The sequence below is a fragment of the Hemiscyllium ocellatum genome, chromosome 4, assembly GCF_020745735.1.
Source record: "Hemiscyllium ocellatum isolate sHemOce1 chromosome 4, sHemOce1.pat.X.cur, whole genome shotgun sequence".
Taxonomy (NCBI): domain Eukaryota; kingdom Metazoa; phylum Chordata; class Chondrichthyes; order Orectolobiformes; family Hemiscylliidae; genus Hemiscyllium; species Hemiscyllium ocellatum.
Genome location: NC_083404.1, coordinates 85,235,550 through 85,249,449, shown reverse-complemented (window position 1 = coordinate 85,249,449; position 13,900 = coordinate 85,235,550). Strand labels below are relative to the sequence as shown.

General features: G+C 40.0%; 1 protein-coding gene across 1 annotated transcript in view; it reads right to left on the bottom strand.

The window, feature by feature from the left end:
• The window catches only part of rnf139 (ring finger protein 139), a 28,900-nt gene extending 17,438 nt beyond the window's left edge, over nucleotides 1-11,462 (bottom strand). Inside the window, exon 1 of the mRNA XM_060823559.1 lies at nucleotides 10,892-11,462. Coding sequence (XP_060679542.1) covers nucleotides 10,892-11,054 — 163 coding nt within the window. The 5' untranslated portion in view covers nucleotides 11,055-11,462. The remainder of the gene's footprint in view (nucleotides 1-10,891) is intronic.
• Between the last annotated feature and the right edge of the window lie 2,438 nt (nucleotides 11,463-13,900).

Here is a 13,900-nt window from a genome sequence, read left to right as displayed (position 1 = left end):
TAAATTGCCTGTAGTGTTAGGTTGGGGTAAATGCAGGGGTATGGGTGGGTTGCGCTTCGGCGGGTCGGTGTGGTCTTGTTGGGCCGAAGGGCCTGTTTCCACACTAAGTAATCTAATCTAATGACACCAAAATTGGAGGTGTACTGGACAGCGAAGGCAGCTCCCTCAGATTACAACAGGATCTGGACCAGATGGGCCAATGGGCCGAGAAGTGGCAGATGGAATTTAATTCAGATAAATGAGAGGTGCTGCATTTTGGGAAAGCAAATCTTAGCAGGACTTACACACTTAATGGTAAGGTCCTAGGGAGTGTTGCTGAACAAAGAGACCTTGGAGGGCAGGTTCATAGCTCCTTGAAAGTGGAATTGCAGGTAGATCGGATAGCGAAGGAGGCATTTGGTATGCTTTCTTTTATTGGTCAGAGTATTGAAGACAGGAGTTGGGAGGTCATGTTGTGACTTTACAGGACATTGGTTAGGCCACTGTCGGAATATAGCGTGCAATTCTGGTCTCCTTCCTATTGGAAAGATGTTGTGAAACCTAAAAGGGTTCAGAAAAGATTTATAAGATGTTACCAGGGTTGGAGGATTTGAGCTAGAGAGGGGCTGAACAGGCTGGGGCTTTTTTCCCTGGAGCGTTGGAGGCAGAAGGATGACCTTATAAAAAGGTTTATAAAATTATGAGGGGCATGGATAGGATAAATAGACAGTCTTTTTCCTAGGGTTGGGGAATCCAGAACTAGAGGGCATAGGTTTAGGGTGAGGGGGAAAAAAAAAGATATAGAAAGAGATCTAAGGGCCAACTTTTCACACAGAGGGTGATACATGTATGGAATAAGCTGCCAGAGGAAGTGGTGGAGACTGGTACAATTGCAACATCTAAACGGCATTTGGATGGGTATATGAATAGGAAGGGTTTGGAGGGATATGGGTCAGGTGCTGGCAGATGAGGCTAGACTGGGTTGGGATATTTGGTCAGCATGGATGAGTTGGACTGAAGGGTCTGTTTCCTTGTTGTACATCTCTATGACTCCTGCTGATCTAAAATCCAAGTGGCAACAACTTGCAATCCAGTAAAAATACCTTACACATTGAAGTGCTGTCATCCAATATCTTTGCAGTCAAACTACAAACTGCCAATACACTACAATATAACTTGTCAACAGCTTTGCTGCCTATGATGCAAAGATTGATAGATAGATAACACAATTACAACACTCTACAGATATGAACAGCACTTTAAAATTTAAAAATAGTCAACCCTCTTGCAGTGCCATACATGACTATGGGGGGGGGGGTATAAAAGGCGAAGGAGGGAAAGGATATTTTGAGGAAATGATGTTCATATCAATGATGGCACAGACACTCAATGATATAACCATCAGGAAAGAAAAAATATGGACAGTGGTAGCTGTTGATGAGTGGGATGATTATTAAAGGAAAGAAAAAAAAAGGAGGAAATAAGTGAAGGGGATTGCTAGAATCTGGAAACCTCCCAGAAAAGAGTTTAGCTTCCCAAAGGAATATGGGCACCTGTGGCCAAGCCAGGACCTTTTACACATCTCTAACCACATTTAAAAGGTGGTAGTGAGTTGCCTTCTTAAACAATAACACTAACAATTCTATTAGGATCGGAGTTCCAAGATTGTGACCCAGCAACAGTGAAGAAACAACAATTTGCTTCTAAGACAAGATCGTATCGGGCTTGGTGAAGAATTTATAGGTGATGTTGCCATGCATCTGTTGCATTTGTCTATCTATATGGCGAGATCACAGGTTTAGAAAAATGCAGTCAGAGGAAGCTTGATAAGTTACTGAATGCATCTTTCAATGGCACACGCTCTCGCTACTGTGAGTGAATAGTGTGCAAAATCAAACAGGCAGATTTGTTCTGGATGGTTGAGTTACTAAAGTATTTTTATAGCTGCACTCACCCACGTATACTTCACTAGAGTGAATTAGATGGTGGAAGGCTTTGGGAAGTCAAGAGATGAGGTACTTGCCACAGAATTCAGAGCTTCTGACCAGTTATCATAGTCACAGCATTACATGACTGGCCCAGTTTGAAACAGTCACTGTTTGGCAATTAACATACAAAAGTATTACTTATCAGTGAAACTGAAGCCATTTATCCAGGTCATGCTGCATTTGAACAAGTGCTGCTTCAGTGTCTGAGTCAGAGAAGTGTGCTGGATATTGTACAATCAAACATTTCCACTTCTGACATCAGAGAGAAAATCATTGATTAAGAGAGTTGATCTAGAACACTACCCCAAGCATCTAGGCCCTCTTATTGTAGTATTCCTACCGCTGGACTGAGAGATCCAGGTCCAAGTCCTCTCTGCTCCAGAGGTGTTACAACAATCTGAATAGATTGATTAGAAAAATAATTTAAATAAAGAAAGAAAACCTAAGGGATCTGGGGGTACTGAAAGAGTAGGGTTCAAAGTCCATTTGCTCTCGAGGTGTACTAATATGCATTAACAGTAGGTTTAATAATTTAAAAAAAACCCTGAGAAATAGGTGGTGTGGCTTAATTAGCCCTGCCTAATAAACAGGAGATCAGGAATTAAATTTCAGTTGGACCATGTTAAAGATGCATCTGTCCCACATGCATCTTAACAGGCTGATGAACTAACTATAAACAAGAAACAAATTGGATTGCAGCCAATCATGAAAGAGTTGAAACAAAACTTTGACTTGAAAACATATACCCAGAGGAAACTGGGACTCTTGTGGTGCACTGGTAGTGTCCTATTTCTGAGCCTAGAGGCCTGAGTTCAAGTCCCATCTGTTCCAGTGGCATGTAATAGTTGATTGAATATATCTACCCTAAGAAATTAGGGTTCTTGTGGCACAGCCCTCGTGACCCTTTCTCTGGAAGAGAGGTCTAGATTCAAATTCTAATTGTGCCATCACATCTCTGACAGAAATAGATAATATCAATAAAGGTGAACCAGAACAACTCCCCTGAGGAATTTCTGAAGATCCCAGGACATCACTTCAATAATCATCTTGCTGTATGCTTCCACTGCGTGTTCTTTCCCCTCAACTCCAATTTCGGTTTAGCTAGGGCTCCTTTATGTCACACTCTGTCAGTAATGTCATGTCGTCAAGAGCAGTCACTCTTGCCTCTGGGATTTAGTACTTTTGTCCATGTTAGGGCAGAGACTGAAATAAGGGTAGAGTTGAATGGCCCTGGCAGCACGTAAACTGAGCATCTGAGAAGGGATTATTGCCAAGCAGCTTAATAGCACTGCTGAAGACTCTTTCTATCATTCTAGTGAGGATCATTAACAAATCCCAATAGGATAACAATGGGCCAGGTTCAAATTTTCTTGCATTTTGTGAAAGGACATATTTGGTCATTTTCCCAAATTTTTCAGCCAGCCTTCAGCTGATATAATTTTAATGTAAAATAAAATCTACTAAATGTACAAAAATAATTATCCTATGAAATTGTTTTGGACTTCTAGCATAAAGAAAGTACTGGTAATCTATTCAGTGTCTACAGCTTCCATAAAAGCAATGATAATTAGAAATGAAATTAAAGCACTGGTATTATTATTCACACATCTATGATCGCAACGTGACTAAATTGAAACCAGATATTTTCCTTTATGTCCAGCATCCTTTCATTCACAGGAAATGATGAATATGACTGAAATTTGGGTGACCAACAGCTGCCAAGAAAAACCACCTTTACCACCTGCAGTACATTACGACTACATTCTGGAGGGATTAAAACTACAAATGCTACCTCTGATTTGTGGCAACATACATGGGAACTCTGCTTCAAACAAAGGCTGCTTTGGTGGATTAGCCACATCCACGGGATGGAAGAAAGTCACACTCAAGGCTGCCAGTCAACCAGAGCATCTAAGACTCAGCTGCAAAATGCTTGCAAGTGTGACACGAACGTTCAGAACATTGCTTTTGGGAGTCATTAGCTGGCAGAACAATAAAATTAAAAAATGGTGGCATCTCCCATGGACTTACTTACACAATTACGGGTAGGTACAGCAGCTTGACAAAGGATCCCAATATCAGAAACAACTGTAACATCACTTGGTAGCAGTACGTGCTGCATCTGTGCCAAAACCTGTTTCTCAATGATTGACCTTCACAGCCAAAGTATACTTAAATGGATCTTTTGCTTCATATCTGTTATCTCTTGCAGATAGAAGGATCATCAGCGTTTGGAAGGATTTGTCCAGCACAAATAGTTTATGACAACAATATTAAATAGACTTCACTGGACTGAACTTCAATCCCAGTTCAAACAGATAAATGTGTCAAAAATTCAAAGATATTGGGACCAGAACCAAGAGCTTGTACAAAGCCATGACTTTCTTATGCAATTGCTCTACAATGACCCAGCTGCCTGATAAGATAAAAATACACACTAAAAAAGAGTTATTATTATTGATATACAAATTGAAGCGTTTCTTCACTTAGCCAAATCTGTTTTTTGGTTAAGGGGAATCAAAACAATCAATAAAGCTCTCTTTCATAATTAAGGGAACCACAGTTTTGGCTATTAACACATGGATTTCAAAAGTGTGACAGTCTGACAACAGAATAACACGTGTTCATGACATATACCAGACTTAAGGTCTTTCTGAGAAGACTGATAACTGTAAAGCCATGGACAACCAGCAAGTTATCAATAGCTGTGATCAATTTAAACTTATCCTGAAACTCATGACCCAAGAGCTTTCTCAGAATTCAAAATAGTAAAATAACATCCACTTCCACAAATTGTCTCATCGTACATAGTTTCCCAATCTTTTGCCTTCTCATTGGAGGAAAACTACTTAAAGACACTAGCCAGATTGTGCAGTCCTGGTCCAAATGCATGTTTCTTGTGGAATCGTCACACCAAGGCACAGGGGCGGCACGGTGATTGATTAAAAATAGACAATTGTCATATTCTCATAAGAATGTCCACAAAGACGTACAAAAGTATGTAATTAGATTCACTACAGTGTGGAAACAGGCTCTTCAGCCCAACAAGTCCACACCAACCCTCCGAAGAGCAACCCATTCCCCTACATTCACCCCTGACTAATGCACCTGACACTACGGGCAATTTAACATGGCCAATACACCCAACCTGCTCATCTTTGGACTGAAAGGAAACCGGAGCACCCGGAGGAAACCCATGCAGACACGGGGAGAATGTGCAAACTCCACACAGACAGTTGTCCGAGGCAGGAATTGAACCCGAGTCCCTGGCATTGTGAGGCAGCAGTGCTAACCACTGTGCCACCATGCCGCCCCTGTGGTTTGTTTTTAATTTCTTTCTGTGGGGAGTGCACAGGTGGAATGGGGGCAGGTTGGATATTGAGCTCTTCTTTCTTCTCAAGAAAATCACAGAATTGTTTTACAATGCACTAAATGTGCAACTGGGATTTTTATTTCCAATGATCGATCTTAATAAACAGGATAGGGGTTTTTTATTTTAAACTTGTATTTTTGGTAGTTTGTGGATCAGAACATGTAATCTCCTGAAAAAAATCTCACCCCTCACATTCAGGACAATTACGTAATGGTTAGATTAATGGACTAGTAATCAGAGACAGACAAATAATCTAGAGTTTCAAGAAATTGAAGGCTATTCCTCCATATTTTAAGAACATGAAGAAATACAAAGCTATTAAAAATAAGCCAATGTAAAAAAAAGCTTGGCTTACGAACATCTTTAGAGAAAGCAAACCTTTTTTCTCAATCTACATCGAGCGGGTATGACCCTTCCCCTCTCAAGTCACTCTATTGAATTAAAATCATTAGAAGAATAAAAGCATTGAAAACAGGCTGTAATGGTTCAGCAATCCAACCATCTGACACCCAAATATTCATTCTGTGGTTCTTGCGTATCAGATTCCTTGCTGATTTTCTCCCCTTTTTTTCTACGCATTTCAGTATTTGTGAATCACAACTGCCTTTGAACAAACTGACTTACTAAGGACAGTCAAAAATCAACCACATTACTGACCATCTGGAGTCAAATGCAGGTTAGACCAGGCAGATTTCCTTGCCTCAAAAGGAGTGAACCTAGCAATGAGATTAGCTTTCAACTCCAGATTATCTTTATTAACTGCATTTAAATTCCACCAACTCCATGATGGGATTTCACTCATGTGCCAAAAACATTAGCCCGGCATTGGATTATTGGTCCAATGAGATTACCAGAATGTCACCATTACCCCAGAAATCTAGCTCTCTCAACAAAAAAACAAAATTGGTTGAGAAACACAGCAGATCTGGCAGCATTTGTGGAGAGAAATCAGTCAATACTTCAGCTCCAGTGACCCTTTACTACTTCTCTACCACTATTTGAAAGTTTACAGAATACTCTATGGAAACTTCACATCTTATTCACTGATAAAGCTACCTCCAAGAACCTCAAGTACTTTCTTCAATGACAAAATATCTGATGAAAGCATCTTAGAAACACTTTTGCTAGATTAAAAATGCAAACAATTTGTTGTTGAAACTCACTTTCCAGGAAGGTACAAAGCTGTTCCCTGTTACGCAGTCACACTAGCCCGTATAGTTCATCTCTTAAAATCTTTTTTGTCCACTTCAGAGTCACTGGCATTCTTTTAAAACTTCCTTGCGTTTACTACCTGAATCTGCAAAAATGTGATCCCTTATATTTATCCTCCCTGCAGCTTTGGCTTCAAAATTAAGAAATCTCCAATTCAGTGGAATACTTAGGAAATGCTGCAAAATAGATTGGATACTCACCAACAATATCAACACCCCCCCCCTCCCACCTCAGAATTTTGATAGCCAAAAACAGCTAATTTCTAACAGTTTCTTACATCACTTAGAGCTTTCGTTCATTGAAGTACCTTTATGTCTCTGCAATGCAATGATCTTCAAAGTAGCATAATAATTACAAACACTTTGAACCACAAATTTTAGACATCATTACAATAATGCGTAAATGTGTAAAGACAGTATGTTCTACTAAAATACAGTAAAATTTAATGTCAAGTATCCAAAGAAAATGCTTCAAAATTAAAATTGTTACTGGATAATTTTAAAACTTGGTTCATGTGAAGCATTTTTAAATTTATGGCAAAATATTGTCTATACTTTTAAATTGTCAATTTGATATAAATTTCACCTGATCATCTGTTCTAAAAAATGAATGCACCTCTCAACAATAAAGAAAAATGGTCAAAACCTCTCAAATCTTGACAGCTGTGCTTTGTCTTGATTTTCTGTTTATGAGGAGGTTGGGAATAGCAGGAGTGGGAATGTGGTGTCTCAATTCATGAAACAAGAAGCACTATATTAAGGCAGCAGAAAGGATGAATAGCATGATCACAGGGCTTTAAAGCACTCAGAGCAGGGATGGTAAAAGTGACAAAATACTGATTCAAAAACCAAAGTACAGTAACAGTCAGGAACTGTTTCAAAAATTACAGGTAAAGAAAAAAGCTTCATAAGAACAGTGTAAAATAAAAAGCTAAAAAGCACACATAGATGTCTGACCCCAAATAAGTGCTCTTTATACAAAGGTACAGAGTGCATGGAGAAAACTGAATTAATTGCAGGCATCAACTGAACTTGAAGGAAAAGTAAAATAGCTAGTTAAATGCTACATTGAGAAAACGCTGACTTCAGTGGGATGAAACACTATCCACAATAAACATCGCAAATACCAAATTCACTGATTACTACACCAACTAACCCGTGAGTTGAGCTTGCAATATGGTTCAATTACTCTTGATCAAAGAGGTGTAATGCATACACAAGGACTTTGTCTCTGCAAACAAAAGCCTTGCATCTTTTCTGAATCACCTCAAAACAGTTGCCTTTTCCCTGTAGTAATACAAATTGTTGAGACTGTTTGAAATTTGGCATTCTGTGTTTGTCCTGATGAGTGCAAGACAACAAGCTTCAACAGCATACATCTCTTCTTAGTAATAAACAAGCAAGATACCAGAAATGAAGACAATAATTAAAGATAGGTGAATTGAGGATTGCAAACTTTGAAAATTGAAAAATGTTAGTCAAAAATTTGATTGAAAACTTTAAAAGGACGATTCAAAAGTATTGGACAGTGAAGTGTCTAGGCATTTTTTTTATATCTATAATGAGCTGCCAGAAGCTGTTGATGAACCCTCTCAAAAGAAATAACTAACCAAAGTTGAAACTCGTGGAACTGGAAATTATTAACTTGATTAGGAAATTGGTAGAACAGCAGCAGACAGAGGGTAGGTACTCAAAATGCTGAGGCTGATTAATACTAGATATCCACAAGGGTTTTTGCCCGAAACGTCGATTTCGCTGCACTTTGGATGCCGCCTGAACTGCTGTGCTCTTCCAGCACCACTGATCCAGAATTCCACAAGAATATGCATTGGAGCTTCAAGTATTTGCTGCATTTTGACTGATTTGATGATCAAATCCACATTCTCAACTTTACTATGACACAAAGATAAGCAGTACAATGTTATGGAAATACTGAGAATAATTGTATGAGCAGATTGTATCAAATGGATCCAAAAAGGACAGAACAGGGTACTGTCCTTAATAATGAAAAGCTAGAAATAGTGTAGATGCAAAGAAAGTTATTAAAATATTGTGAACAGATAAAATAATCAAAAAGATAATGCAAGTATGGTGTTTATATCTAGAGGACTAGAATACAAAGGGAGTAGAAAATATGCTTCAGCAAAACCCTGTTCAAATCCCTAGTTAAACCCACATCTGGACTAATGAGTCATTCTGGCATCACACATCAGGGAGAACATACCAGTCTTGGAAAGTGTGTGGTATAGATTTAACCAGAATGATACTGGAAAAATCAAAGATTAAATACAAAGAGAGATTACACAAACGGGAATTTAAAGGAAGGTAAAGGAGCAGTTTTTCCCTCAACATTTTCTACATATCATACATTTATTGGATAGTTTTTGGACTGGGTTAGACAGCTTATGCGTTGACAAGGGAGTCAAAGGATATAGGGAACAAGCAACAAAATCAGAGGCCACAATCAGATCAGTTAGAATCTCATCAATGGCAGAGGAGACTCAAGGGCCCAGAACAATCTACTCCTGCTCCTAACTTGCACATTTGTATAGGCTGGAATGAGGAGGCTTCAAAAATACTACCTAGTTTCAGTTTTTTTTTAAAAATGTGACAGCACATTTTTGATGCAGTCTTCTCTTTACTCTTATGTTACACCTTGGAGAAATTTCAAGTTTCTCCATATAATCCATCACTCCTTTACACATTTTTGCTTTTGTATTCTTACGGCTCTTTCCATTATTCAATACAAAAAGTTAGTTGCTAGAGCCCGAACTTTGCTTAACAATACAGGAGACCTCAGAGAAGCACCCTCAACCTAACCTTTAACTGCTTCATCAATGGCCTTCCTCCTTCAGGAGTGAGTTAGCTCAGTGACAGCTGCAGAGTGTTCATGACCAATGGCTCAAAGGAAGTAGTCTACACCACATGAAACAAGACTAAGAAAACATTGAAGCCTGGGCTAAGTGATAGATAAAATTATGTTGATACACAAGTGCCAGACAAAAATAATTTCCAGGAGAATCTAACCAATAACCCTTGGCAGTCAGCAGTAATAACATCAAGTGCCCCAAAGGGTAGGATTTCCTACTTTTCACAAACCATACTGTACTTGCCAGAAAAATGCAATGGCAACAAGACCCAGTAAGATGGTAAGTACTCACTAGTAAATGACTTCTCCTAAATTCCCAAAATCTGGCTACAATCTACAGAGAAGGTCAGGAGTTGATGAAATACTTTCCTCTTGCCTGAATAATCACAGCTCTAACACTCAAGTCTGACACCATCCAGCACAAATGAGAGGTAGGTCACACCATACAAAGTTACTCCCTCTACCAGCAATGATTCCTGATTGAATCTAAAAACTTTATGCAGAATCACACTCTACGACAGCACTTTCCAAATTTACAATCTCAACCTAAAAGGTAAGTTTCAAATAACTCAGCATAAATCTCCTCTCAGAGCAGCATATCTGAGAGGATCCCTACCCTCAACTGGGTTTGAACTAATACTTCAACTGACTTGCGCTTTTTCAGACATTCAAGGAATACAACTTGCGCTTTTTTTTCTGTAGATAAAGAGAGGTTATCATGTAATGATGAGCAAAGAGGTTATGCTGCAGCTCTATACAGTCCTGATTAGACCACAGTTGGATTACTGCATTCAGTTCTGGTCGCCTCATTATAGGAAAGATGTGGAAGCTTTAGAGAAGGTGCATCGGAAATTTACCAGAATGTTGCCTGAACTGGAGGGCAAATTTTACAAAGAAAGTTTGAAGCAGCTAGGGCTTTTCTCACTGGAGTAAGGTAGTATGATAGATAACTCGATAAAGGTGGGCAAGATGTTGAGAGGCATAAATAGAGTGGATAGCCAGAGAAGTTTCCCATGGTGGTATCACAATGGGCATAATTTTAAGGTATTAGAGGAAAGTTTAGGAGAGATGTCAGAGGTAGGTTCTTTGCACAGCGAGTGGTTGGTGAATGGAATGCACTACCAGCAGAGGTAGTATAGTCACATATATTGAGGGCGTTTAAGTGACTCTTGGATAAACACATGGAAGATGATACAATGAAGAGCATGTAGGTTGGTCTTAGAGTAAGATAAAAGGCCAGCACAACATCGAGGGCCGAAGAGTCTGTTCTGCTCTATGAAATAATGACATGCCCTTCCCTTTGATCACCGCTGCAAACTGGCCACGCAGAATTTCTTTTTGGCAAGCCTTCTCTTAACTAATCCAGAGTTGTTGCGATACCACACGACGAGGACAGGGCTACCCTAATTCACCGGGGTTCCGCGTTGCTCATTCTCCAGTCGCAGTCTGGTCTCCTCCCGCAATTACTCACCCAGTAACCGCTGTGATACCTGTCGAGCCACCGTGGACAGGCTCTCAAGGCCGTCAAAGTAGGAGTTCAAGATGGCGTCGATGACGAAGATGCAGGGGACCCGCAAGGCCACGTCCAGGACCCCGCGGAGGTGACTCCCCATCGACAGCCACTGCGCCGACATGGGTAACCACCGGCAGCGCTGCGGCCCACTCACCACAAAGTCCGCTGCTGGCTGACCGGGTGGCTCGGCCAGCCAGCCGGCGTATAAGTGTCGAACGCCTTTTTATCTGGCTGGGCTGAGCTGAGCTCTGGCTGGCGGTAAGTCAGCTGTCGGCCGGGTGTCGCTGTCCCGCCGCGTCTCTCCGTTTCCTCCCCATCGCCCGGGCCACCCGCTGCCTACCGTGACTCCCGCTCAACGCGAAAGGCGCGTCACGTAGACCGACGCGTCACAATCGGATGGAGGGTGATTGAGGAAGAAGACGCAGTGACCTCACAATCACATGCAGGATGGAACGTTCAGCGGGATCGCCGCGTGTGAGGGACACGTACAGAGTTCTGAGTTTGCGTAGATACCTTAACATCGGCCTAGGCTATTCCCACTGTGGTGCCTATTGGAACTTTGTCACGTGACCGTGTACTCTTATTGTTGCAGCAATGTTTGGTGTAACTTGTGAGCGGGTAGAACCAGTCATTACGGCTAGGCAAGAGGCAACTTAGACCACGAATACATGTACAGAAAAGTCTACTCAGTCCCTCTTTCCTGTTCTATCATGGAGCATTGCAATTTTGTCTTCCAAGACCCCTTTTCATTTCTTTATGAAATCATTTATTTCTCGCTGCTCCCAATATCCCCAAAACTTACAAGTCTCAAGTCATTGATATTCCCTGCCCTCATAAGGCAGCAATCTCGGGTTATTCACATTACTTGCATACAAAAAAAAGTTCTTCAACACATTTCCTGGATCTCATTTCCAAAACCTTAAACCTATGTCCCGTATTCTTCCCTTCCAATTTTTCCTTAATATAGTAAAGAACATTCATTAGTGTTCATTGCTTCCACATTTTAAATTCATGTCTCGTACACATGATACTATGAATAATCAAGAATTTGCTATTTGACTTCCTGCTTTGTTCCTGAAAGTCATTGATTCCAAAGTGCTGAGAGTTTAAAATGTTTACTACATTTTGGAAAAATAAATAAGATCTTGCAAATCCTGTTGAAAGCTGAATATTAATCTGTAGTTCATGGTGTCAATGTCAGGTGGAAATGGGTGTTGTCAACCTGCATAAGGTGGAGTTGGGACCAAAGGTTCATGCTTTGAAGAGGCAAGTCCTTCCATTATCTTTTTATGTGCATCTATGCCATAGCAACCAATGGCTATGATCTGAAATGCATAGTATTAAGGGTGGCAGAAGCACTTCTACCATAACCTTCAAAGGGCTTTGAGAAGAGGATGAAGGCTTAGCTACAACAAAATCAAGTTACAGCAGATGCTGAAAATCTGAGACGAAAACAGAGAGTACCAGAGAAACTCTCAGTGGCTTGGTAGCATCAGCAGGGGATAGAGAAAAACAGAGTTAATGTTTCAAGTCAAATATATTTGTATGGTTCTTATATGGAATGAGATCAGTGTGATGAGCAAGATTTTCTTGCAAAATGCTGGCATGGACTTGATAGATTGAATGGCCTTGTCTGTGCTTTAACTATTCTACAATAGAATAAAGGATAGAACAGGGGAATAATTAGCTCCAACAAAGAATTAGTATAATAGGTTTAGCTGGTCTTATTTTGTGCTGAATCGTTCTATGATTGCACAACTCCAGTTATGTCAATTTAAAATTTGTTTATTGATAACTCATTCCAATTGTATTACCCTGTTGCTAGATTATTACATCAGCTCTTTTGCATTGCACAGCACTCACTTATATATATATATTGAAGCTAAGTTAATTGTAAGTTCTAACTCAGAAAGAATAGTTGGTGTGCTTTATATTAAAATGTATTCCATGATCGTTTTGGATGTTTATTCGTGTCATTTTGCTCAGCAGGTAGCGTTGTTCAGTTTATGGAAAAAGAGCAGGTGACTAGGTCTAATTGGATGGCTATTTGAAAAAAAAAGCTCAGTACAGAAGACAGTCCAAAGACTAATATCATACTGCTCCCAGTAGCAGAAAAAAAAGATGCAAGTAACAAAATCAAGATGAAAGAGTAGAAAGCCAAATTTCACTTTGAGTCATAGAGATGTGCAGCATTAAATCTAACAAATAATTGCCAGAGGTAAGCATTAGAGAGTCAGTCAGAGTGCAAACATTCAATGCTTTCAACAAGAGTTGAAACACATGGCGATTTGGGATCTGTGTTGAGCAGTTGTCACCTAGATCATATGTGCGCATCTGCACACATACCTGGGTCTTCATTGCAGGCAGCTGAACAGGAAGACCTCACCACCTGCAGAAAGACCAGCAGCCCCAGAGGCCCACAGATCCTCAGCAAGAGAAATGTTGATTCGCAACAAATTACTATGTCAAAGAACCCTCCATAGGAATGCTATTCCCCAGAAAAGAAACATCAATGCAGCATATAGCAGATGAATTGACAAGAACAATGTATATAGTACCATTAGGAGACTTGCATAAACAAACTGACAAAAATGGAACTGTCTAAAATAAACACACTGGCAAAAAAAAAAGAAATTCAGATGCTGGAAATCTGAAACAAAAACAAAAATTGTTGGGAAATCTGACCAGGTCTGGCAGCATTTCTGTGGAGAGAAATCAGAGTTAATGTTTTGGGTCCAATGACCCTTCAACAGACTGTTTTGTTAAGGAATTTTAATATTCTGTGTATTTATTAGGTAACTTGGAATTGTAAAAGATATACATGGAATTTTTTAAAAGAATGCTGTTTGCAAATATATGTAATGTACTGGCTAGCTTGCCATAGTCATGTGACCTCTACTTCAGCTGTGAAGGCCTTTGCATACAGTCCATGGCAGACATCAAGCACACATCACTTGAAACATCTAC